The sequence below is a fragment of the Cynocephalus volans genome, chromosome 6, assembly GCF_027409185.1.
Source record: "Cynocephalus volans isolate mCynVol1 chromosome 6, mCynVol1.pri, whole genome shotgun sequence".
NCBI classification, from domain to species: domain Eukaryota; kingdom Metazoa; phylum Chordata; class Mammalia; order Dermoptera; family Cynocephalidae; genus Cynocephalus; species Cynocephalus volans.
In genome coordinates this window covers 134,795,241-134,823,199 of record NC_084465.1, presented here as the reverse complement: position 1 = coordinate 134,823,199, position 27,959 = coordinate 134,795,241, and the positions used below count along the sequence as shown (strand labels likewise).

The 27,959-nt window shown below is 38.9% G+C and overlaps 1 protein-coding gene across 3 annotated transcripts; it reads left to right on the top strand.

Annotated features, from left to right (window-relative positions):
• The first annotated feature begins 7 nt into the window (after positions 1–7).
• Positions 8–25,287, top strand: CDNF (cerebral dopamine neurotrophic factor). Of its 3 annotated transcripts, none has more exons than XR_010023894.1 (5): positions 8–235; positions 15,072–15,199; positions 16,429–16,570; positions 19,387–19,618; positions 25,122–25,287. XR_010023894.1 is itself a non-coding variant. In XM_063100615.1 (4 exons), exons 1-4 carry the CDS (start codon positions 139–141, stop codon positions 19,563–19,565), a joined length of 546 nt encoding a protein of 181 aa, XP_062956685.1. In that variant the 5' UTR covers positions 8–138; the 3' UTR covers positions 19,566–20,028. The 3 variants fall into 3 exon arrangements, 1 of the variants encoding a protein (XP_062956685.1); XR_010023895.1 differs by lacking the exon at positions 25,122–25,287 and adding an exon at positions 19,758–20,028; XM_063100615.1 differs by lacking the exon at positions 25,122–25,287 and having other exon boundaries at positions 19,387–20,028.
• The last annotated feature ends 2,672 nt before the right edge of the window (positions 25,288–27,959 follow it).

Here is a 27,959-nt window from a genome sequence, read left to right as displayed (position 1 = left end):
TCATGTATCCTAGCAACTCCGGGCAGATTCACTCCAACCTTGCGCTTGGTGCTCCTGCGTCTGCAGCGGCCCAGGGCGGTAGCAGCGCGGCTGTGTGTGCGTGAGGGTGGCCCAGGCGATTGGAGCTGCTGGCTCAGCATGTGGTGCGCGAGCCCGGCTGCCTTGGTGGCCTTTTGCGCCGGGTTTTGGGTCTCTAACCCGGTGCCAGCGCGGGGCGAGGGGGCCGACTGTGAAGGTGAGCGGTGTGAGACCTTGCATGGTGGCGGCACCGCGCGGCAGTGCAGCTGTTGTCGGCTTTGGCTTCTCCGGATCCGGCCTATAAATAACAGTTCACTCAGGAAATGCGGGCCCTGTCCCTAGTTGTAGATCACCTTTGCCCAAGCTTAGGCAAAAGCTCGAGCCAAGCCCAGTGACACTTTGAGGCCAAGTTCTGGTTTGCTGTGAATATTTAACTGCTGCAGTAAAAGCTGGTGGATTTGGATTTGGATTAGATTTTGTGCAAACTCTGCTAGACTTAGGTGACCCTGGCTCCACGATGATTCTGCTGCTTCTAACCGGCGAGACTTGCCTCTCCTTGCACAGAAGACATCTTTCGAGTTCAAACTAGTTTGTGACTCTCAAAAGGCAAATAAAACATGACACTGAGTTGGGGTGGCTCAAATCAGAGGATATAGCTAACATTTGTTAGGACTTTACAGGTAAAAGTTCCTTTACGGAGGAGTACATTAATTCCTTAGGAAGGAAGGGGATACAAAAGAATGATTCCATTTTTGTTCACAGTGTTTCAGCTGTGGACTTGAGTCAGAACTCGTGGATCTGTCCCGCCAAGTCCACCAGCTCTGAGGCTGTCGTACCTGGTTCTTGCAAAATCAGCGTTCTTCACTGGAGAGGACTGTTACCAAGAGCCAAGAAGATAATAGCGATGCTAGCCCCTTCCTCTTGGACTACTGTGGCATTAACCTCCATGATTCATTGAAATCGTTTAAACGTATATCCCCCGAGCCTGAAAATCTCTCTCTACCGAACAGGAAATTGTAGGCTCACAATATATATTGAATGAATGCATGAGTATAGTCTGTACTATAAATAAAGTCTTAATAATTGGAGTCCAGCTTTCTATCAACCCTGAGAACTGTGTCCTATACATTTAAAGCAAAAATTTGTGAGGTACGGATAATTGATTTGATGAGTCATCAGTAATTTACTTTCTGGATCTTTCACCTAAAAACATTTAAGATGAGACACGATGTGGATTAATTAAATATGAAGCATATGCCATCTTTCCTAAATTTATTACAGCATGTTGTGATTATTAACTTGCATGTCTGACTAATCTGTGTATGTATTTCATTTGTTAGGTAAAGAGACTGTATCATCACAGAGGGAGGAAATACTAGTTTTGGAACAATAAGAACTAGATTCTAGATCTGGCTCTGTTACTGTTCATGAGCCTTTATTAGCCACTTAAATTCTCCTTGATGTGTAAGATTAAAATGCTATATTTTATAGACTCTAGAGCAAAGATAAGAAACCAATAGTTCACCTTGGACCTACTGATGCATCTTGTTAAGTTCACAAAGTATTTTGAAATTTTTTAAAAAATTAATCAGATACAGTTTAGAATTGGGAGATGTCCTGTAAACATTTCAGATTTCTGTCTTTTCTTGAAAAACCAGATGACCTGGCAAGACTGGCCCATATGGCCATGTGATGAGAATTGGCTATGGCTGCTCTTTTTAGAAAGACCATGTGTTCTCCAGGTTTTGGGGTGTTTTTTTCCCCCTAGTCTCAAATTGCTTTATTCTTGTTTTACTTGCCTGGCCTCTGTGGATATTTAAGTTTGTGAGCCTTGTGTTAGATAATATAAGGCTTACTGCAAAAATGTAAAGGTTTTCAGATCTCTAAAAGGATTGTATTATGGAACTATTTTATTTTACTTTATTTAGTTATTTTGGAGGCTGGCTGGTGTGGTATGGGACTATAATTATAGAGTCATTTTGGAACTTTTTTTAACTTTAAAATTTTTATTGAAATGTATTGATTATACATATTTGTCATGTACAGAGTTATATTTCAATACATGTATACAATGTGTGATGATTAAATCAGGATGATTAGCATATTCATCACTACAAAACTTAATCATTTCTTTGGTATGAGGACATTTGATCTCCTAGCCATTTAATAACATGCAGTAAATTATTGGTAATTATAGGTGCCTAGCTCCACTGTACACCAATACTATTTATTTTTCCTATCTAGCTGTTTTGTGTACATTTATCAACCTCTCACTGTCTTTGGGACTATCATTAATAAACCAAAAACTGCAACATAAATAAAAGGAATATGGTTATCTGAGGTTATTATAGCAATAAATACATACCAGGAACCATAAGTTATTAATTTGTTAGGTGATTTACAGTGAGATTATTCTCTTTGTGTAAGTCCAAGGAATGAATTTGTATTCTTACCTTGACTTCTCTGTGGCATGTGACACCACTGACTTCTTTTCCTTTCGATGACTTTCTTCCATTGATGACTGTGATACTGCTTTTTCCCTTGCCTTTGCTTCCTGTCTCTGTGCCCACTTGTTCAAAGTATCTTTGTGGGCTTCTCATTCTCTAGCCATGGCTTAAATATTAGATTTTCCAGGGTTCTGTCTTCTGCCCTTCTCTCATCTCTGTCTACACACTCTTTGGTGTAATTAAAATCAACCTACCTACAGTCTGATAAGTCCCAAACCTTTATATCCAACCCATCTCCTTTCTAGAGTTCCAGACCTTGCATCCAATTGACTACTGAACATCCTCTCTTAGATACTGTACCTTCAACTCAACACAGTCAAAAACCAAAGTCATCATATCTCAGTCCTCCAAACCTGTTACGCTTATGGTTACGCTTATGGTGTCAGCATGGGTTCTAGACTTCTTTTTCTGCCTTATCCCTTGCAGCCAATCAATCACTGTTCCCATTGCTTCTACCTCCATATTTTATATGCTGTGATAAAAATTGTGTACACTCATAGAGCAGATAATACACACAATTTTTATCAGCATATATGCATACATTTGTTCAACAATTTGAGTGTGTACCATATACTGTATAGTGTAGCCACTAGAAATGATCTGGTGAGAGGAACTTTCAATGAGTGCACAGTTGCAATGGAGAGCAGAACAATTAAATAATGTGAGACCTGTTGGACAGATTATCTAGGCAAAAACCCAACAGAGTAACCATTACTCTTTCAGAGGGAGAGAAGAAATCTAGGGATATCAGTGGTGAGAGGGGGGAGACAGAGGGGAATGGGGAGAGATTGGACAAGGGGCATAAAGAATAAGTACAATTCGTAACCATATACATACTAATAATATTGATTTGATCAACATATGTCAACATTGAATCCCAAAAATATGTATAATCAATTATGATTCAAGAAAAAAAAAAGAAAAAATATTGTATCTTTTAGTGAGTCAAATATATATCTCTAAAAGTACAAGATTGAATTCCTAACTCATCATCTTGATGATACATTGGCAGAATGATAGTTGAAATATACGAATCATACAAAGATCTTCTCATCTACTGTGAAAAATAGGGTAAGAGCTATGAGGCTTGGGAATATGGGGTTTCCTTTGTAGGAAGACAACAATTAGGTCACTGGGAGACTTTTACGATAGTTTCTGCTGACTTGTAGCATTCATCATTACAACACGTGTCTTCCTTGCATACTTGATATATTTGCTATTAAACTCAGTATGCTTACATGTTGGGAAAGATATATATATTTAATGTAATGTAGTGGATTGGATTATGTTCCCCCCAAACTCATTGAAGCTTGAATTGTGTCCCCCAAGTTTTATGTATTAGAAACTTGGCTCCCACTGTGACTGTTAAGAGGGTGGGAAATCCTATTATGGTAATTGAAAGGCAGAACCTTGAAGAGGTGGTTAGACTGTAGGACCATGCAGTAGTGAATGGATTAAAAATGGTGGTCAGGGGCGTGGTTCTGAGGGCTTTAAAAAGAGAAGATAATCTATCTCTTTCTACTCTCTCTGCTGCCTCTGCTCCACCATTTCACAATGTGATATCCTGTGTCACTGTCGCCACCACCAAGACCCTCACCAGATGTGTTCCCTGGACTTTGGACTTCCCAAACTCCAAAACTATAAGCAATAAATTTTGTTTTTCTTTATAAATCATCCAATTTCAGGTATTTTGTCATAAGCAACAGAAATGGACTAATACATATAATATGTATAATACATGTTGAGAAAGATCTCATTTTTCACCTTCTCTCAGTAGCATTTAACATGACTGATCAGTTAGACATTCCCTTTAATGCTTTCTTTACTTGCCTTTTGAGACAACACTTATCTTTTGTTCTCATCCTACCTCACTGGCTGCTACTTTCAGTGTTTTCTGGCTCTTTTCCATATTCCCAATTTCTAAACATTGGAGTTTCTCAAAGCTAAGACTGGGACAGTGTCTTTTCTCCATCTCTCCTTACACTGTGGTCTCATCTCATAAATACAATTTGAATGTTGATGACTTGCAAATTTATGTATTTTAGACCTTATCCTTGATCTTCAGATTGTTATATCCAGCTGTTTCCAGGTGGATGTTGTATTGGTTAGGATTCTCCAGAGAAACAGAATCAACAGGATATCTATTGACAGATAGATCAATCCTTGATCCCCATAATGTATATAAAGAGATTTATCATAAGGAATTGGCTCACATGATTATGAAGTCTGGGAAGTCCAAAATCTGGAGGGTAGGCCAGCAGGCTGGAGGTCCAGGAGAGCCGATAGTGCAGATAACATCTGAAGGCAGTTTGCTGGAGAATTTCCTCTTGCCAGGGAAGCTGGTCTATTTTGTTCTATCCAGACCTTCAACCGATTGCATAAGGCCCATCCATGGGAGGGTAATCTGCTTTATCCAAAGTTTATCAATTTAAGCGTTAATTTTATCTGAAACCATCCTCCAAGTTGACACATAAAATTAGCCATCACAGGTGTCTAGAAGTATCTCGAACTTCATATGTCAAGACTGAATTCCTGCTTGTGTCCACATGCTTATTTCTCCTGCATTCTTCCCCATTTCAGCAAATGGCAACTCCACAGTTCCAGCTTTTTAGGTCCAAATCCTTAGGATCATCCTTGACTTCTCTCTCTCTCTCTCTCAACACATAGAACCCATTAACAAATTCTTTTGACTCTTCCTTCAAAATATGTCCAGAGTCCAACCAGTTCTCCAGTGCTACCACCCTGGTATTAGAGATGCAGCTAATTTGAGAACCTCCAAACTGGTCTCCTGGCTTTCCTTCTTGCTCCCTTGTAGTCCGTTCTCCTCCCAGCCTTCAGAGGCATACTTTCAAAATAATGTCAGACCATAGCACTTCTCTACTCAAAATCTTTAATGGCTTCCCTTCTCAGGGTAATATCCAAAGTCCTTATCATGGTTTGAGGGTCCTACATAGCCTGGCACACTGCTGCCAGTTGACCTCATTTTCTACTCTTCTTCCTCTTGCTTACTCTACTTTAGCCATGCTGACCCCTTTACTGTTTCTTGGACCCACCAAGGCCACTCCTGCATTAGAGCCTTTGCACTTGCTGTTTATTCTGCCTGGAGAATTCTTCCCCAAGCAATTCACTTAGGTTGTCCTCTCACTTCCTTCAGGTGTCTGCTCAAGTAGCACTTTATCCAAGAGGCCTTCCCTGACCACCCCATTTAGAATAACACTACTACCTTGTCACCTTCCATCTCCCTTACCATGTTTATTTTTCTTTTTAGCACAGGTATTTTTATTTATTCAGTAGACTGTGACCCTCGACAGCAAGGACTTTGTTTTCTTCATTGCTGAATCTCAAGAACATTGAATACTGTCTTGTACTTACTAGTTGCTCAATAAATATTTGTTTTAAAAAATGAGTGACTGGCTATTATAGTTAGTGTTCTGTTTCTATTAAAACATTAGAAATAAATGTATATGACTTCAAGCTCTATAAGATGACTGGCCCTCCATCCGAAAACAACTAAAAATGCTGCATAAAATAAAAATTAAAAATATTTTCCAGTGTAAGTTGGAAGGTAGAAGACAAAGACAAAGACTAAATGGGAGCCAAAAGGAGTAAAAGAAGCACTGATGTTGGCTTTTGCTTGAGAGCATTTCCTAGCCAGGTGATCTGAACTTAGGCTTTCATGGCTTTGGCAAAATGAAGAGAATAAAGACAAAGCCCAGGAATTCCCAAGGTAGGGATATAATAGGAGATCCTCCCCCAATTCATTTGGAGCCCCAAAGAGCTAGCCCTTTGTTATAAGAGTGAACTGGAAATAGCCACAACCTACTTATATCTTTAGAGACTAAAAGAAATTGTATAACTTGAAATTTTTACTAAGAATAAAAAAATATTTTTTGATAATTCATAATTACAAGCTAGCCCAAATATAGATTGAAGACCAAATTCACACTACTTTGATGATACAAGATATCTTGAACTGAGAATTTAGTTTAAAGTGATTTTAAGTAGACAGGACCCTCAGGTGTCAGCAAATGTCAATCTTACCTAAGGAATCTACATTCAACCTAGTCCTCAAAAACTTCAAGCAAAGTTCTAAGAAATAAAACTCCTGCCCAAAAAAGTCACAAACCCCAGGGAAGAAGGGCACCATAGGTGACAGCCAGTTGAACAAGAGACAAAAGAAGCATACCTGCAAAGGCTACATGTTTTGTAATTATCAGGCATAGAATATAAGACATGTTTTTTTATGTTTAAAGAAATAGGAAGGGATTGAAAATAAGAATAAAGGGCAGGTGTCTACTAAGAATGTCCAAGCATATTTGGAAAAGAACCAAATAAACTTCTATAAATAAAAATTTGTCAGATTAACAGTAGATTAGATACAGTTGAGAAAAATTTGTGAATTAAAATATCTGAAGAAATTATCAAGAATGAATCACTGAGAAATTAAGAGATAAAATAAAAAAGAGATAAAGGCATAATGAGGATAAAGAGAAAATTCCAATGTATGTTAACTGGATTTCTAGGAAAGGAGAGAGGATATGGCAGAGCAAAAGAGACAATAACTCACTTTTTAAAACCGATGAAAGTTATCAATCCACAGCTTTGGAAGGCCAATATTTTCCAAACAATATAAATAAAAAAAATTCCACACCTAATCATATCATTAAAAAATTGTGGAACACAAGGGATAAAAAGAGAAAAATCTTAAAAACAGCCAGAGGAAAAAAGACTGATTACCTTCAAAGAAATGGCAATTAAACCAACAGGGGATTTTTTTAAAACAACAATGCAAGACCCAAAGTAACACAGCTAGTCAGTAGTAAAACCAGGATTTGTATCCAGAGAGTTTGACTTCAGAGCCCAAGCACTGAATCAGTAACTATACTGCCTTCTGAGTGCTGTGTTGGGAACTAACTTATGTAGAGAAACCTTAAAAATGAAATTGGAACAATGAAGTGTTATACAAATTATTCAAGAAGTTCTGAGTGTTCTTAAAATCTTAACTCATTATACGTTACATTTCTAGGAAGCAATCTGCCCCTAGTCCTGGTACCACAAAGACTGATCTGGTATTTTTGTTTGTTTGATTGTTCGTTTTCCCAAAATCAAACTGGAGCAAATAAAGGGGGACTGACTAGTTCTAGAAGGTGGGAATGGAACGTTGAACATAATGTTCCTGGCCCACACTGATAGTTTTAATAATTCCAAGAGCCTGATTTTAAGCATTTTATCATATTTTTGACAAAATTATAGCTCTTTTCCTGCAGGTGGCATTATTATATTTTTCAAATACTACTTTCTCCTTTTGGGCTCTGGCTAATAATTGCTTAGTTGAACTGTGATTTTACTTTAAAATTTTAAATTCAATTTCATTAATATTACCAAGTATTTTATTGAGTATGTTGGAGATTTTTGTAATAATCAAAGATATGGCGAGTTTTTAAAATAAATTAGAAAATATTTTAAACATACAGAAAAGGTTAATATAAAATATACCTAGCATCTAGATTAAACGTTAATATTTTTCTATAGTTACTGCAGTTCTCTGTCTCTTAAAATGGACTCAGCTGCAGCTAAGTCCAATTCTTTTTCCTTATCCTTCCCACAGTTTTCAGAGACTATTTCAGTTCTAATGTTAATGTGTGATTCCCATCCATTTTTAAGAACTTTTACTATAAATGTGTGTATTCATACATAGGTGTGCATTTGTTTTGTGATCTTAGATGTATATAAACTGAACACTGTTCATATTCATTTGCAACTGTTTTCACTCTACATTATGTTTAGAGGATTTATGCACATTGATGTATATATAGACATAGTTCATTCTTTTCAACTTGTCTACAGAATTCCACTTTATGAATTATATACAAGAGTACTTCAAAAGGTTTGTGGAAAAATTGAAATAAAAGATAATACGCATCCTTCCATGAACATTTTGAAGACACCCCCCCGCCCCACGCACAGTTTTTTTTAATCCATTCTGCCTTGAGGGGGCACTTAGATTTTTCCCACTTTTGCGTAATTTTAAACAATGCTGCTCTGGATATTCTCATACCTGTCTCCTTGAATATGTATGTGACATTTTCTCTAGGTCACAGAACAGGAATTGCTTAGTCATAGGATATGTGCATTTTCAACTGAACTTTTTAAAAAGTTGGACCGTGTTTTTCTTAAATATATGCAGGAGTTTGTTAATTCATCAAAAACAAAAACAAAAAACCCCACATCTTCACACCTAATCTAGGTGCCAAGCTGGGGACAGAGCAGTATGGCTGAAGTGGGAGAGAATGACAGAAGCTGAGGTCAGAAAGGCAGTGGAGAACCAGGTCACTCAGGGCCTTGCAGAACACTGTAAAGACTTTGAACTATAGTGTGAGTGATAAGGTAAACCACAGGAAGCTTTTGAGCAGATAAAGTAGCATGATCTGAATTTCATTTTCAAAGAATCATACTAGTTAGAGTTTTAGAAATTTAGTGCATCAGATTATACTACAAATTCAGGGGAAAACAATAAAAACATCATAAAAGAATCTAAGAACTGATAAGATGATTTAACAGGGAAAAAATGAAAGGAAAGCAGCAATCCTGAGAGTTAAACTGAATTTAGAGTCTTTTTGCCTTGAGGACATTTACCAATCAGAGTGTAGGTGACCATTGGTATGAGGGAGACAGAAATCAAGTCTAGGACTTGCTTTAATTGGGGTGAGGAGTGGGAGAGTCTGTCTACTAGAAGACTCTTCCTCATTAATCTGGGATTCCCAAGCTTTACTCCCTTAGAGTAAGGTTTAACAAGGAATAAACCTAACCCATCACTACCCAAAGAGAACTATAGGGAAATTTCCTTGACACTCAGCAGGGTAGAAAATAGAATAAAAGATCTCCAAGAGACTATAACCACAAGATGTCCCTCACTTGGACTTGCAGCCAAAATTTACATCAGGGGTCCAAAAAACTTCAAGCTATGGATTTAGTTTAAAGCAGTCCCCAGGGCCCTGATAAATACAAACACAAATTCTTTCTGGAAATAAGATACTTTCATCTTAGGCCTCAAACAATCTCCACAAATAAGTTTCAAGGACTATGAGTATCATGCAGTACAAAATAAGCAAGCACACAAAGAAACGAGGCATCATAAATAAGAACCTATAGAAACAACAACAAATAGAAACACATTCATGAAGACTTTAGTTAATGGAATTATCAGACACAGCTAATAGAAATAAAATACGTTCAGTATAATTAAAGATATAAAAGACAAGCTTGAATATCTTCAGAAAATAGGAAGCTATAAGAAATGGCCTAGCAGACTTGAAGAACTAAAGAGAACTTCTAGAAATAAAAAGTAATCAAAATTGAAAATTTAAGGCATGGATTTAATAGTAGAATGTAGAAAGCTAATGATGGGGTTGGTGAACTAGAACCTTACTCTTCAGAGTGTGGTCCTTATATCAGCAGCATTGGCATTTCCTTATAAGTTGTCAAAAATGCAGACTCTTGGGTCCTACCCCAGAACTACAAATTAGAATCTGAATTTTAACAAATCTCTAGGTAATTTATATGCACATTAAAGTTGAACTAAGGATGAGATTAACTCATTCTTAACAAACTCCTAGGTGATGCTGATGCTGTTGGGCCAAGAACCACCATCTGAGTACCAAAGAACTATGAGATAGGGCAGAAAAATTATACATAATGCAGCACAGAGCAAAAAAAAAGATGAAAAATAAAGAAGAGCGATTAATAGACCTGGAGAATAGAATGAGAAAATCCAACATATGTTTAATTGGAATTCTGTAAGGAGAGGAAAAAAGAGAATGGTGAAGAAGCAACGTTTGAAGAGACACTAAGGATTTGTCAGAACTGATGAAAGACACCAATGTAGATTCAACAGGTCTAATGACAGATTAAAACAAAAAACAGAAACATCCACACCTAGATATTATATTGAAACTACAGAAAACCAAAGACAAAGAAAAGTTAATACACTAGAGAAAAATAAATAAATAAATGGCTTAGGTTGATAACTTATTTCTCAATAAAAATAATGGAAGACTGAAGAGAGTGAAATGGTATCTCCGATGTGCTCAAAGAAAACTGCCAGTAAAAGATTAATAGTGAAAAAAAGACATTTTCAAGTAAAAGAAGAAACATAAAAGTAGAATTTTAAAAGTGAAAGAATTAAAAACTTTGGTGACCATTTTTTTCTAGTTTCCAGAGTTAAGAAATCTAATGACACTCTATGTTACGAGTATTGTTATTAAAACTGTTTTTTTTTTATTTTCCTGCAGAATTGTAGAATCCTTTCTTTTTCAGCAATGTACTAAAGTTTCTTGATTTTTGTACCTTGGTATAGATTTTTTTCAGTTATTGGGGTCTGTCAATTGAGACATCACATCCTCCAGTAATGGAAATATTTGTCATATTGCTTCTTTAACAATTTTCTCTCCTGAACTTCCAGTCAAGATAGCAGAATAGATCGTCCCCAGCGTCATTCTCTCCCACAAATCAACCAATTTACAACTATGAAAAAGCAATGACAGCCAAGCTGGGGCTGCTGGAGCTCAGGGGAAAAGGAGGAGAGACCTATGGAGTACATGAAGGTGGGAGAAACCAAGATGAGAGAAAAAAAAAAATTGCTCTGACCATTTCGAATCTCAGCCACTTCCAGGCTGGAGCTGCCGAGTGCACAGAGCAGGAGCTGGCAAAAAGCCACAGCTGTGCCTTTCGGATGAAGTTGCTTGGAGGTGGCAGGGGAGAAGAGGGCCTTGGTGGTGGCCACAAGGCCAGCGATACCATTAATAGGGTTCCTGTGGAACCACATAGGACCAAAGAGCCACAACAACTGAAGAAAAGGAGCCATTCAGAGGCCAGTAAGTGATTGCAAGGAATGGGAGCATGGCCCGTCCCATGGGAAGTGTTTGGAGCATGGGCAGTGGAAGAGACAGGCCCACTAGGAGAACATTGGGGCACAGAAAGGACAACTGATCTGCCCCTCAATCAGTGCAGGACCACTCAGAGGAGATGGTCAGGAATATAGAATTGCATGGGGTACAGTTTGATGAAAAGATTCAGGCCCAGACCAGTGTTTCTACACAATCCAGGTGGACCAGATTTCACTAGATCCAGAAGTATCTATAAAGTCAACCATTAAAATCTGAGCTGCACAAAAAGCCTTCCCTATGGAACCAGTAGCAAAGTAGCATTTTACCTCAGCCACAGAGCTCAAGTACTGGTTCCCACAGGAAGTTCCCGCTTTTTAGAATTAAGCAAAGGACAAGTTAGTTCCAGCACAGAGTTTAAGTGTTGGGAACTGCAAATAATCCAACACAGAACTGAAAGAAAAGACAAAGTACCCACAACCAGAGACAAAGTTTGCTATTAACTAGTAAAGGTCTCATTTCACCAAAGAACACCTCTAACACCTAGAAGGACTGGAAGTCCCCTGAGCTACCAAGTTAGAAAATGGAGAGGGCCAGAGGCCTTAGCCATGCCCCCTGACACCTACAACCAGTCCTCAGGATGGGGGACTCAGGCCTCAGCCACACCCCCCAACAAGCTCAACCACCCCAGTGATGACCACCAAGCTGCTGCAGGAAGTGCCCTGGGCTCTCTCAAGCTGGGGTGATGGGGGGCCAAGGGCCTCAGTCACACCCCTTCAACATGAGCAACCAGCCCAGCAATGACCACTGAGCCACCGTAGGAAGCACCCCAGGCTCTCCCAAGCCAGGGCAGTAGGGGGCCGAGGGCCTTGGCCACACACCCCCCAACACCCACAGCCAGCCCAGTTGACAACCACTGAGCTGCCACAGGAAGTGCCCCAGGCTCTCCCAAGCAGAGGCAGTGGGAGGCCAAGGGCCTCAGTCACACCCCCCCAACACAAGCAACCAGCCCAGCAATGACCACCAAGCTGTAGTAAGAAGGGCCCTGGATTCCCAAGCTGGGGAGGTAGGAGGTGAGGGCTTTTGGCCCACCCCCCTGACATCTGCACCTAGCCTGGCAATGACCAAGCCACTGCTGGAAGCCCTCTGTGTCCCCTGTGGGAATGTGGGGGGTGCCACAGGTCTCAATCCTGCCCCTCCTACTTCCTCCTTCTTCCATCCCATTTCCTTCCCCTTTCCCTTCTTCCTCTCCCTCCCAACTGCTCTGCAACATCATAGAATGTAAAAAAATAATATTAATAAAATTTAAAAAAATTTTTTGTAAGTTTTTTTTTCTTTAAAAGTATTTTGCTTTCTCTTTATTTTTTCTCTTTCCTGTCTTCTACTGGACTGACAAATTTTTAAAAATTCCTTCCCAGTCCCCTACACCAATACTGATTTAGAAGTAATCTATTCATTTTTTAAAGTTATTATCCTTACATTTTTAGCATGCTTAGTTGGCTAAACATCAATATGACCTAATAGTAGTTCTCTACCTTTCTTCTAGATAATAAAAGACCGCAAGAAGTTTAAATTGAATTCTCCTCTATTTCTCATTTTATGTGCTATGATTATACTGTATTTGGGTTTTACCTTATGTTTATACTCCTATATATTTATTATTTTTGTTTATATGGTTAATCTTTATTTATCTCTTCTTATGTTTGCTATTTTCTTTTGTCATCATTACTTCTTACAACCTGATTCTTTTTTCTGGATTCTGTCTCCTTCTTCCCGAAGTAGTTCTCCCATTGTGCTTTACACATAGGAAGTGCCCAGTGTGTTTATTAAGTGAATTAATAAATTTGATTGAATGAACACAGTTAAAACTACTTGAGGCATCTAGTTTGTGTATTAGCTCTTGCCTCATTTAAGATAAGACACCTGGTCTCTGGGGCATGGGGGACAGAGCACGTTACCTGGTTTTAGCACCTTGTATCAAGAGGAAGGATAGAGAGAACAAAGGGCCTATGCACTCTCCACTCTTCCTTACTGTTTCCCCAGAATTCTCTCTCTAATATTAAGGCCACTGTTTTCCAGCATAAGCTTCTGGCCTTAGTTTCCTTCTTGGCTTACTTGGCCCAGACAGCCAAGCAAGGCAGCCTTCTCCCACAGCAGGATAACCTGATGGATACATGTGTGGGCCTAGAGTCAGACCAGCTGGGATCTAATGCCCTCTCTATCACTTGCTGAGCAAGTTAGTTGACCTCTCTTTGGCTCAGTTTCTTTATCTATTAAATGAGGATAGTAAGGTATCTACATCACAGCTTTGTTATAGGAGTTGAATGAGTTAAATACAGAAAGTGCTCAGAACAGGGCCAGCACCTGTTAGCAACTGACAAATGTGGTTCTTGCTGCTTGTACCTCTTCTGAGCTCCATCTCTTCCACCACCTCTGGACTCCGGGATTGACTATGATTGTTCAAATTGGGGTTTCATCTCAGGCTCATGACGATGCAACATAAAAACCTATGCAGACTACCAGGGGCTTCATTCAAGATACTTACTCAGTTAGAGTGCAGCCTTATAACTCTAAGGTCATGGGTTTAGAACCCCACACTGGCCAGCTGCAAAAAATAAAATAAAATAAAATAAAAAAGATGCTTATTTAGGTTTTTCTCTGTGCGTAAAACCAAGCCATCCCAAGATTATATCCTATAGAAAGCTATATACATATATATATATAATACATATAATATATATATGTATTTCCTGTCTAGCTGTGTTTTGTGTCTGTTAAACACACTCTTCCTTCCTTCCCTTCCTCCCCACTTTCCAGCCTTTAGTAACCACAGTTCTACTCTCTACTTCTATAAACTCAACTTTCCTTTCTTTAGCCCTCACATATGAGTGAGAACATGTGGTATTTATCTTTTTGTGCCTGACTTTTTTCTCTTAATATAACGTATTCTGGGCTCATCCCATTGCTGCAAATGGCAGAATTTCATTCTTTTTTACGGCTGAGTAGTATTCCACTGTATATTACCACATTTTCTTTATCCATTCATCTATTGATGGACACCTAAATTGATTTCATATCTTGGCTATGTTGAATAATGCTGGAATAAACATGGGGGTGAAGATATCTCTCTAGTAATGCTAATTTTCTTTCCTTTGTATATATGCCCAGAACTGGGATTGTTGGACTATATGCTAGTTCTATTTTTAGTTTTTTGAGGAACCTCCGTATGGTTTTTCATAATGGCTGCACTAATTTACATTACCACCAATAGTATATGAGTTCCCTTTTCTTTACATCCTTGCCAGCACTTATTTTTTTGTAATTTTGATAATAGCCATACTAACTGGAGGGAGATGATATTTCATTGAGAAAGCTATATTTTCTTCTACAGTTAGCCAAATTTTGTGGAAAAGTTTTCATTTTAGGTTGAACAAAGATTGATTGATTGATTGATTGATTCAATAGCTCATATTAAGTGTCTGCTACATTCAAGGCCCATACAAAGCTAAGAGGAATTGTCCTGAAATCTTTGTTACTTAGAATTTGATTCCATTGGCACAATGTATTGAACCATACCTGCTTTTTTATTTGGTGAGTGGGTCATGTACATAGGTGTGGAAGTGGTTAAGTTGTGTATACACACATATTTCTTCATTCCTCCTAGTGTGTAGAGAATTCTTGAGCCGATTCTACAATTCCTTGGTAGCCAGAGGAGTTAACTTTTCGCTGGACACCATAGAAAAAGAATTGATCAGCTTTTGCTTGGATGTCAAAGGAAAAGAAAACCGCCTGGTACGGTAAATTTTTACCTTTCACTTTCCCTGTGTGCTTGAAGAAAACTGCCAGAGTTTTATTTCTCATCTTGGACTTGATGTTCTCCTGCTTACTGCGGACAGCAAGCAGAAATCAATCTTCCAGTAAAATGCAGTCCTATGTATTTTCATCCAGAATACACCCAGTTTCATTTTGCTTTCTGAGTAAACCACAGTCAACCAATTCGATGTTTTCTTAAATAAGATTATAAAACTGAATTCTTAATAAGAATTTACTGTCCTGGGCCGAGCCTGTGGCGCACTTGGTAGAGTGCTGTGCTAGCAGCACAGTGACGCTCCCGCCGCGGGTTCAGATCCTATATAGGACTGACCAGTGCACTCACTGGCTGAGTGCCGGTCACGAAAAAACGACAAAAAAAAAAAAAAAAAAAGAATTTACTGTCCTGAGTTAAGAGTGGATAGACTTTTTCATTTATTATCAAGACAATTAGTCAAACCTATCAAAACATTTTATTGAAACATAACTAATAAAGCATTTGTATTTTCTTATAATGGCATTTACATGGTGTTTCCTGGGTATGCATATATGGCTTGTTTCAATACACTGTTTTACATCACTGAAGAACAATTTCAGGCCAATTCCTTTTTGCCTAAAATTGTCCTGTTGAATTTGTCAGATAAATCTGCATTGTAGACTGTTCACCACAGACACGTTGTAAAATTCTTGCCATTTATTTGTGCCATTCAGTTTTACATTTTTAAATTTAAAATTCTTATATCAGGTAGCTTGAAAGGCAGTACAGTAAGTACTGCATGATGGAAAAGGGCATAGCCTCTAGAGCCTGAATGCTGGATTTTGTAATTCCGTCTCTCCTACCTGCGAGCTGGTGACCTTCAGGTGGCTTAGGTGGGAAAGGGGGAATAATAATAGTACTTACTTCACGGGATTTTTGTGAGAACCAAATAAGTTAATACCTTTAAAGCATTGAGAGCAGCACCTGGCACAGAGAAAACGGTAAGTCTTGCTCTTCTCATTAGTCTTTTAACATCATGTGAGTTGCAGGGCACTTCTAATTAGGATGATCAAGAGAATGCAGTCACTTGTTTGCTGATGTCTTAGTCAGCAGGGGTTAAAATTTAATAGCTGGACCATGAAAACTAGGTTAACCTCAATGTCATGTCTCGATACTATAATTCCTTGTTTTTTTCCACCGTCTGAGACACTGAATTCTGTTCATTTTCCTTCAGTGCTATTATCTAGGAGCCACAAAAGATGCAGCCACAAAGATCCTAAGTGAAGTCACTCGTCCCATGAGTGTGCATATGCCTGTAATAAAGATTTGTGAGAAGCTGAAGAAGATAGACAACCAGATCTGTGAACTGAAATATGGTATAACATACTCCAGTGCTTTCCCCAATATGGTTAGCATATTGCCAAACCTCTAAACGCAGGGCCATGTTTTCTGAAAAGTCAGCGCTAGAAGGAAAGGAATTCTCTACTTACCAGTAGGTTATGAACTGAGAACAGTGTCTCCTGTCATCTGAGCTTCTTTGAGGGAAGAGAAATAAATAGTACTGGCATAATCAGTGTTAGGTTAAAGCTACCAACCCAAACTGCAAAGCTTAAACTCCTCATTTACTAAAGGCAATGTCAGCTATATAGGTCATGGAAAACTTCAAAATGTAAAGAGAGCAGCTACTCATGGTGATTTAGCTGTGAAGGTGTTAGATGATTTACCTATTTAAGACAAAAGTTGTCTCTATTCAAAGATGATACAAGGACTTTGAAGTTGTAAATGTGACTATATCTTTCTTCCTAGGCATGTATACCATTCCGCCAGCTTTAAATTTTAGGAAATAGGTTATACACATTAAATCAGGGTTTGCCTGATTTGCCTGATGAAATATCTTATCAGAGGGTGCCTAAAATAAGTAACAAGGAAAGGAAAGAAAGGTCCTATTTAAAACTTTATCCCTGGCCTTATAAGTTTCACATAGACAGATCTGTTCTTACACTGAGAATTTGTTGTATCTGGGCCAGCCTTTTGGGAAGACTGAGAAGGTAAGATAAAAGGCTTGGGAATTCCTTCCTCAATCTGTCCTTGAGATCTGAAATTCTACCAGCAGAGACTCCTTCCTTTTGCTTCAGTCATTGTTTTGTTACATACCCAGTATAGTATTTTAAACTACTTAAGTGATAAGCATCTAACTAAATTATTTTAGTCTTGTTTTCCAACACAGCTGGGCAACATGCCTACGTGCCACAGCTACATAGCTAGCTTTAAATAGGTTTAAGGTTGGAAGGTACCAAGGACAACCTATTTCTCAATTTGCCAAGTGTAGGCCTTCACTTCCAGGGTAGTTATTATGAGTAGGCATTTCTTTTTATTGGCTTCAAAGTAATGAGGAAGAGGCAGGAATCACAGAGACCCCATAAACAGTATTCACAAAGGGGATAAACCTGTGCTGATTCTTTCATTCAACAATTTATTTTGAATACTTTCTGCTATATGCAAAGGATCTTACAGTGCTCCTTAAAGAATAGAAAAATTAACCAGATATTGAGAAGAAATAAATACTAATGTTTTGGCAACATTAGCCACTAGAGGCCCCTGGGGAGCCATGAACTAGTTTTAATTTTTGTATTGACCTTTCCTTTATAGCTTTAGGGTGTCACAGAGGTTTTCCCCTTCTTAAAATTAACACCAGATGCCAAGTTCTCTAGAAAAACTCAGAGAAACTACTTACACTTGCAAGAAGGTATTTTTCTCCTTCAACCGCTTATCTTGAATAGTTCAATAGTTCTAAATCCTCAGCTTATTGTGAACAGGGGCCTTTGTGCTGTGGGATATTAATTTGGGCTATCAACGTTTCTACTTTAGAAGGTATTCTTCAAGCCAGCCATGAAATTATCAAATAAGGTTAGTGTGAAGTTGTAGTATGTTTTCAATTAGAAAGGTGTCATTTTCTTTTTGACTTGAAAGAATATTTTCATTTACTGGTGGTGTTTTTTAAAAGGATGGGATCACTATAAAAATATACGGGTCCTCTGGAACACAGGATGTAGCTGACCCTCCAAATAAAAAGTCTTTAAAATTCAACTTTTTAATTAGTACAAAGTAATTAAAAGGTTTTGACAAATCATTAGACAACTATTTGGTTTTTAATGTTTTTAAATGTTATGTTCTATTACACAGGGGGGAAAAGGAAAGGACTTTTAAAGACAAGCTGAAAAAGTCCTTGGCTGCCACTAGTTGTTTGATAAGTAAACTTAAATGTTGTATCCGTGTTCAAAGCAAACACCTGGCAGTGGGGGAGGGACAAGGGAGACTTTCCTTTCAAAGAGGAAAATTACCCCTTCCTGAAAGGAAAATTATAACCATGAGTGTATTGTAGAAGAGCTATTTTTTTTTTCTTTCTATTTTTGAGCTTGGCAATAGAGAAATAGCTGAGTTCTTGATATTTTCTGCAGATAATCTGTAAACAGGGAATCAGTAGTCTTGCTGGAGGAATTAAATGTTGGTAACAAGTATTATTGGCAAGAATTTTAGGAGCCAGGTTGGCTGGCACTGAAGCACTAGCATTAGAGAAGTGGGCATACCAGGAAGGGCTCTAAATGAACCCTGCTATAATTTAGCAATCCCAGTAGGAGCAGAGCATCTGAGTTTAAGCAGAAATCCCAAACAATTAAGGATCGGTGAGAATGCTCCTAATTTTATTCACCTGCTTAAGCTTCTTTACATTTTTATTTAAAACTTGATAGTGTTTTGTAATGTTATGCTCATCTGTTTTACTGAAGATATATCTTCATATATAAAGTGAACCGTCACTTGCTGGTTAATTACTATCTATGGCTTTCAGTTGTCCACAGCCAAGGCCACGGCCTTGTATAAATCTCCTGTAGGGGCAGCAATTATGATGCGGTGCCACTTGCTGTGGGAAAGCTGATCTCGAGAATCCATTGTGAAGCAAATATAACCCCCCGGAGAGAAAGTTAGATGGATCACCAATGATCCCAGCAGCTTTTGTGCACGAGTTCGCTACATTTTCCTTAGGTTTGTCTTGTTTTTCATGCAAACTGGAACTTTTGCTCGCTTTGGATCATAGAGTAGTCAGCACCGAGAGAAGCAACTCGTAAGTGTTCCCTAGGGTTTTGGTTTTTTTTTTTTTTTTTTTTTAATCGTGCTTTTCCGTTCTGGTGTTTAGAAAAGAAACTGGACTTGGCCTCTGTCGACCTGTCGAAGATGAGGGTCGCGGAGCTGAAACAGATCCTGCAGAGCTGGGGCGAAGAGTGCAGGGCGTGCGCGGAGAAAACCGACTTCGTCCGTCTGATCAGGGAGCTGGCCCCCCAGCATGCCGCCGCGCTCCCCAACACCGAGCTGTGACCGCGGGCGCGGGCCCACCGGCGCTGTGCCCGGAGAAGAAGTGACGCTCTGGGGTATGGACACGCTGGTTGAGGAAAACCAGGAATTGCAATGTGTTTGGTCCCATCCATTTGTCCCGGTATATACTTCAGAATTCTGTTACCTGGGTTTATGAGCAAAACTACTAATATTACTGATATCTTATATTTGCAGTGTACGAAAACCATAAAGTGCCTTTCCTGTAGTTTTCTTGGAAGGACTATGTAAGTTATTGCCTGTCTCCTAAAATTGGGAAAAGTGAACTACTGAAAATTGATGAAGTGGATTCTGCGAGGGAAGAGGGTTCAGAGGCTCCTCTCTGTACATGGTTTTTAAATGAAATACATTGGATTAGGACAAAAACAGTAGTTAGCTTATCTAATGCACAACTTCAACCCTACATAATAACCTAACATAATCAAAAGCGTTTTTTTTTTTTTTTTTTTTTTAGAAAAAAAATTTCTATTTTCAACTGCAAATCACTTTACATTCTACTCTCTTTAGTATCAGAAATGGTCAGGTGTACTGGAAGTTAGTGGTTTCCCATCTGAAGGAAACATATTTAAAGGAAATACAGCAAGAATCCACATACGTACATTTGGCCATCCATATCAATGAGTTCCACACCATCCGTGGGTTAAGCCAAACTTATAGAAAATATTTGGAAAAAAAAATCTGTACTGAACATGTACAGACTTTTCTTGTTTATTGTCTTGTCTCTTTTTCTTGTTTATTCCCTAAACAATACAACACCTATTAACACAGCATTCACATTGTATTAGGTATTACAAGTAATCTAGAGATGACTTAAAGTATATGGTGTTATCAAACGACGAGAATAGAGATCAAATGGTCACATCACAAATAAGTTTTGCAATGACGAATACACTAATTACCCTGACTTGTTCATCACACATTGTATAAATGTATTGAAATATAACCTCATAAATATGTAGAACCAATACATTTCAATTAAACAAAGAGAAATAGGATTTAAAAACTATATGGAAGGGTGTGCATAGGTTATAGGCAGATACTACACAATTTTATATCAAGGACCTGAACATTCTTGGATTTGGGTATCCATGGGAGGTCCTGGAACCAATCCTCTGAGCATACTGATGGACAACTGCATAGCCAATGTTTTGGCAAATTGTATAAACACTTTTTTCAGCAGCTGGCCGGTACAGGAATCCAAACCCTTGACCTTGCTGTTAGAACACCATGCTTTAACTGACTGACCCAACTGGACAGCCCCAAACTCTCATTGATTACTGAACCAAGCTCAAGGTCTTTTTTTATTCTTCACTATCACACATCAGACAAGATCTTGATATAGAATTAAAGCATATGAAGAACACCTGCAGGCAATATAGAGCTTTATAGTTCTTAATGCTATTTTACCAGCTTTAAATTGTAACCTCATTTTTGGTACCATTTTCTGGGCACATAATAAGTCCAGAGTAGAAGTGGTTGCCTCTGTGTGGAAGGTGGAGGTGGGGGATGATTGAGAAGCAGTGTTCCCTTGGAACTTTCTGGGGTGATGGGAGTGTCCTATATCTTGATTGAGGTGGTGGTTACATGTGTGAATGTGATTATCAAGCTCATCCAGTAGTACAATTAAGATCTGGGCATTTAATTGTATGTAAATTATTTCTAAAAAAGTGCTGTAGATTCTCTTGGCTTTATTACCTGAAAATAAAAAATAAAAAACACTGTAGAAAAATTATTTGAAAATTAAGTAAAATTAATTGATTCAAAACACCTTGTTCATTTAAAAGTTGCATTTACTGACTGAGAGTCCTTTTGGGGAGTGGAAGAGAAATTTTCCGAAGTATACATCGAAAATATAATTTTCACTCTTAAATACTAAGTAAGTGAATTTTCAGCTGGGCAGTTTGAATGTGACCAAATTTGTCAGAGAATTAGTGGTTCCTAAAGAGATATGTATATTATATAACTTAAAAATAAGAATAAAAAAGCCTTGGTTGGTGTAATTGTAGAGAAAATATAGGGAAATGGTCAGGGCCCTTCAGATGTCCAGAATCTTGCCAAGCTTTTGATGTAAATATCCACATGCGCCCAGCTGTTCCTTGGTTATCATCTAATGTAATTGCGTATGTGCACTCAGGTGTCCTGGGTTATGGACTTGAGTATAAAGGACTAACGGCTCTGATATAAGCCACCGCTGCCCCTCCACTTCTTGGAGCTGCTCTGGGAGGCTACTAGGGTGGCTGCTCCAAGCTCTGAATAAAGTCTACTAGTTTTTTACCCACAGTGCCCAGGATCTTTTTCTATTACCTAGCTTGTGGACCTGCATATGTGAAGGGTTTGTGACCCAATCTGTACAATGGGCTAGAAGGATCTGTGAGCCCTAGCCCTAGCTTGACAGTAATAAATGCTCAAAGTGGTTATTGTTTCTGGGTTTTGGCAGCTTGATCATCATTTATTTTGAATTATATGTGTAAAAAGCCCAAAGGCTTTTTTTTGTTTTTAATTTTTATAACCTGTTTTTCTTTCTGCATTTTGAACCTTAAGAAACTTGTCATCTAAAAATAGTATGCTTGATGCCTGATCCCAAAATAGGTCATATTTCTGTGTCATTTCTTCAGGATATAAATCTAGGTAACAGGAACACTGCTTGGCAGGTTATTCAAATCAGTGGTGTCTAGTTTTTTTATTTTGTTTGTTTGTTTTTAAGAAGATGACCGGTAAGGGGATCTTAACCCTTGACTTAGTGCTGTCAGCACCACGCTCTCCCAAGTGAGCTAACCGGCCATCCCTATATAGGGATCCGAACCCGTGGCCTTGGTGTTATCAGCACCACACTCTCCCAAGTGAGCCATGGGCCAGCCCTAGTATGTTTTTTTTAAAGGAGAATTTACCCTGTCAGTGCTTCTCAAGCTTCTCAAACTGCATACAAATCACCTGAAGGTCTTGTTTGAATGTGGTTCTGATCCAGTAGGTTTGGGGTGGGGCCAGAGAGTCTGCATTTCTAACAAGCTCCTAGGGGAGTTCCACACTGCTCTTCCAGGAACCACACTTTGATTAGCAAGGGCCTACTTTACAGATCCTGCGATTAATGTGTGTAACGTGGGAGCCCCAAACCAGAGAGGACACTTGTGTAGTGTTTACCTATTCCGAAGAAATCACCCAGAGGTCCAGCAGGTAGAGACATTGGTTTGTTAGACTTATGAGAGACCCCAATGGCGGCTGGTAGGTAAAACGTCCACCTCACCACAGAGTGCACAGAGCAATTATAAAGCCAACAGATCAAAGTAAATCACTATCAAGTGCAGGCCCTCAACAAGCTAATGTAAATCATTTTCACATACTCAACATCCTGCTTCTTTCAGCGTCCTATTTATCTAAAGGAGATGTGCCTTTCCTTGGGTAACCACCTTGGCCAGGGGCAGCCCACCACAGGGAGGAGGGAGGGGAACTCTGATATGCAAAGGAGGGGGGATTAGGGCTATGTCCAGCATCTACCCTACAATGTATTTTTTCCTTTTGCCAGTCTCAATCAGTTAGGTTTCTGATAGAGTTGAATATAACAATAACAACAAAAACGCAAGTATTCTCTCATGTAAGAGAACTCCAGAGGTAGCTAGTCCAGAGTAAATATGAAATCTCCACCAGGTTAAGACTCAGCTCTAATCCTTTTCTTCACATCCTAGGGTGGGTTCCATTCTTAACCCATGATCCAAGTTGGCTGCTGGACGGCGTGAAAGAACCAGTCTCTAACCTGAGCCGGCTTCCTTAAAGCGGTCTCCCCTCCCCTCCCTCCCCTTCCCTCTCCTCTCCTCATCCTGATCCCAGTGCTCCACTTAATACTCTGCTTATGTGCCATTGACCAGAACTTAATCACGTGCCAAACTTGGCTGCAAGGGAGTTTGGGAAATAACCTTTCATTGTGTTCATTGCTGCCCAAATATGATAAGGATTTTTTTTTTACTGAGGAAGAAGGGAAGATAGTTTTTATACCAGGAGACAGGGATGAGAAGACCAAATATACAAATGTAATAAATATATTTGGTCTTGTCCCTGTCTCCTGGCATACAATTCCTAAAATCCTTGGAATCTCCAATGTGATGAGTATCTTTTTATATATCTTTATGTATGCTAAGGAGTTGACTGATGGCTGGCAGCCCCTAGGTAGCTTCTGAATTGGGGGTCTGGTCACAGGAAAGACCAAGGAAAGATTAGAGGGTTGGGACTTTTGGCTCCACTCCCCCAACTTCCAGGGAAGGGAGAAAGGCTGAAGTTTACATTAATCACTAGTGGCCAATGATTTAATTGGTCATCTATGAAATGAAGCCACCAGAAAAACTCAAAAGAACCGGGTTCAGAGAGCTCCTGGATAGCTGAACACATGGTGGTTTCTTGGAGAATGGTCCCCCCAGGAGGGCATGGAAGCTCTGTGCTCCTTCCCCGTACCTTGCCCTGTTCATCTCATCTGTGGCCTTTGTAAAGTCCTTAATAATAAACTTGTAAACATGTTTCCCTGAGTTCTGTGAGCTGCTCTAGCAAATTAATCAAACCCAAGTAGGGGTTGAGGGAATCTCATTTAGAGCTGGTTGGTCAGAAGTTCCAGAGGCCTGGACTTGCAACTGGCATCTGAAATGGGGGGCAGTCTTGGGGACTAAGCCCTCACCCTGCGGGATCGGATGCTATCTCCAGGTAGATACAGTCGGAATCTAATTGCAGGACACCCAACTAGTGTCTGCTGCAGAATTAATTGCCTGCTTGCTGGTGCGGAGAAAAATCCTCAGACATTTGGTCACAGAAGTCTTCTGTGTTGATTGTTGCTGAGTAATAACACAGTAAAAACACTTTGCTTATTCCTATATAATATGCTCGCCATCTCTGCCAGCAGCGTACATTTTTTCTTACCATGAATTTTAGTCATAATTCTTGTTACCATACCTTGAGTAACTCTTCTTCCCCCTTGCTATTTACATCTTTCATAGACGTAGGTAGTTATGTGTTTCCTTCTTTTTGGGGGGTTGACAAGAAGTGGCTACTATTTTTCTATTTTACTTTTGGCTTAAATTGCTTCTCTCATTGAGCATGTGTTCGTGTGTGTACGTATTTTCTCGTGTGTGTTTTTACCCCAAATCCATAAGCACACAAGATTTAGAAATCAGATATTCTGACAAAAGTGACAAAACTCTGGGCCCAAAATCTTCCATCTAGACAGTAGTACCCGGGGACAGACATTACTACTGATCTTGTGTAGATTTCAAAAATTCCAAGCAGAAGACTCTCTAATTTGGTTCATACATAAACATGGGAGACCAGATATAACATTTAGAACACAACTTAAAAGTTGTCGCTCTTCATTTGGGTTTGGATAATCTGTAACCCACATTCCACTAAAAATTTTTAAATTTAGACTGAATTAGCTTGGCACCCAGCAGGCTCCAAAAACCAGGACTCAAGGTGCCCTGCTTGCCTTCCCGGAGCATGGAGCGGGATAAGCATTAGGTAGGTCTCCACCGAGGAAACGCGCTCACTGCGTTTTTCTTCCTCAAACAGGTGCGTCTTCTTGGGATCAGCAGAGCCAAGAAGTCCAAAGGAGCATCTCCTCCCCCTCCCACCTTCTGCAACTCCCACTCTCAAGACTTCTCTCTCAGCAGAATAAAGTCCACTCTGTTGAGATTTTGCAACTGACTGTCAGTGTCTCAGGCTGCAATGTTTACAATCAGCTGCAGAAGACGTTGTTTACAGGGCCCTTGGCTTTTTTCCTTTTGAATTTTTTAAAACTTATTTTGGAAAGAACAGATCAAACGTTGGCTCCTTAGTGATGGAGCAGCTATAAATACATTCTAAGGGATCTTGGGCTGTGCGGTTTCTAGCAGGCAGTAAACTTGCTCGCCTGCTAAATATAGTCTAAGAAAGGTGTTTATATCCCAGGAATTCAGTTGTTCCCTTCACTTCTCAAGTCTTCCACTGTCAGCTAAACATTTACTTCTCAGATATCTCTATTCTTCTTCAATCCTAAATTAGCAGGAGGTTCCTCGTTTCTTTCAGAAAGGAATCCAGAGTTTTCTCCTTTCCAGATTATGTATACATGTATCTATTTTTGCTTCCCTGGAATGTTTACAGTGCCATGGCACCTTGGTGTTGGACAGTAAGTATTCCAAAGCCTGGTTCAGACCCAGACTTTGAAAATTACATTTGTAGTCTGCTTTTTCTAATACGGTTTGTTGGTGGTTATTCCCAGAAGTTTCAGTTTATTGGAAAATCATTAATAGGATCTCAAATATGTAAAGATTGAAGTAGAAATAATAAGACAAAAGTAGCACTGAATTTGATATTTGAATCCTAGGTTTGCCTATGGTTAGTTGTATTATCAGAGGAGAAGCATCATTCAACTTTCCTGGCCCTTGGTGTTTCACCTTAAAATGTAGCTCATGTCTACCGAATAGGGTTACCATGAGGATTAAATGGAAAAATGTAAGTAAAGTATGTAAAAGAGCACCTCGCATACAGCAGACCCGTCAGTAGATACTAGGTAAATCTGAATGACACTTTTAAAGATTTCATTTATTTGCACAGCATTCTAAGCGAAGGCATGAAGAGTACAGCCCTTTATATAGATGACATGGTAAGGCGCAGGCCATATTTCGTACTTTGTCCACCAAGGCCAGGAAATGAATTCAGATCACCTGACTTCTGGATTACATGTAATTTTTAGACTGAGAAATTCAAGGATGACAGTCGGATGATTTGGAAATTAGGACGTTAAAATGATCTTTGGGAGGCAGGCACATTCCCACTTCGTGCTTTTGAGTTCTTAAAGGGACTTCAAAAAGTAGTCAAATAGAAATGACCTAAGGTGATTGGAATTCAATAAAGAGTGAATATAATGTGTTCTGGAATGGCAGCTGTGATTAGCAGTGAGCTAGGTCTTATATTTGGGGTGACTCAATATTTCTGGTGCATCCTTTAATTCTACACACCGCCACGATGCTATTGCATCATGTGAGGTGCAGGAGAATGAGGTCAAATGCTTGGTTCAGCAACACAAAGAGCGATAAATATGTTTATGGATCTTTTTATTACAGCCATATACCAGTTCTCTGGAAACACCTGGGACATTTATTCCTCTATTTATTCTAGAGCACATGTCTCTAGAATGCCTATGAAAATGCTTGAAACTCAGTAATCTAAAATGAAGCACTTTGTGAGTTGTGGTTTGTTTGAACTAGTTTGACTATTAGTAATTTTCCCATCTGTCTTCCTTTTTCTATTAGGCAAAAAATGTGATATACTAGAATGTGCTACTCTATTGTTCATTTTTTGAAGAGTTCATTTTCACTTGTTTAAATTGTTAAAAAATATAAGGGTTGATTTTCTTTTCCTGTTTTCATAGTATTATCAAACATTTTTATCTAACCTATACTTATTGGCACATGCCCTAAATTATAAATCTCCCTTCTGGAACAAGAGAAAATGTGTAATATAGTGCTTGGAAAAATCAATGAGTATCTATGGATATACTTTGGTTAAAAGCTTACTTAACACATTAATTTTAAACATAGGCCTTCATGAGTAAATACCATGTTGAAAAAACAAAAGTCCACTTAAATGATTTTACTAATCATTGTAGTTAACTCAAACAGAAATTTTTCTCAGCTATAAGAATAATGATGAGTTGATGATTTAGTATTTTTAATGTGACCATCACGTATGGTTTACGTGGAAGGATGATTGTGGCCGTGGCGTTTATAAATTTTTCATTCCAAAGATCTTGACACTTTGGTGACTGTGTTACTTTCCTGGATATGAAAATATTCAGGAAGGACTCCTGGGACACCTTTTTTCTTAGCCTCACTGGCCCCATTGTAGAAAATCAAAAACTTTACAAAAAATAACTACACACAAGCTTACTTTCTGTTTATGCCTGTAAATTATACCTTCTATTTCCAGTGATTCTCAGGTGATTTGGAGGTCAGTTTTGCAAGAGAAATGTCCAGGGCTTTGAGTCCTGCCCCAGCTTCTTCTGCACTTTATGTCTGCCTGAGATGTTGGCAGGTGATGGTGCCACTTGTACCTCTGACCCAGCCCTATCTTGCTTTGGAACGCTTAAATTCTCTATGGATGCTTCTCCCACTCCCAGCTTTTAATTACAGAATAATAACATACATGCAGAAACTTTGCTATTCCCAATATGTCAACTATGTTTTACACATTTAAAAATTATGTCCCATAGAGATGTCAAGGGAGAATTGTTCTTTAGCAGCAAGTACAACGGACAAAGTTGTTTCCTCTGATTCTGTTTTTACTGATTATGAATATGCCTGAAAAATTTTACATGTGCATGCAGTCTGTAAAACATACATAGCCATAGGAGAAGGGTAAATTTTCCAA

Coding starts and splice junctions, on each gene's coding strand:
- CDNF (XM_063100615.1), top strand. CDS start 139: ATGTGGTGCGCGAGCCCGGCTGCCTTGGTGGCCTTTTGCGCCGGGTTT. Junction 236..15,071: donor CGAGGGGGCCGACTGTGAAG/GTGAGCGGTGTG, acceptor CATTCCTCCTAG/TGTGTAGAGAATTCTTGAGC. Junction 15,200..16,428: donor AAGGAAAAGAAAACCGCCTG/GTACGGTAAATT, acceptor ATTTTCCTTCAG/TGCTATTATCTAGGAGCCAC.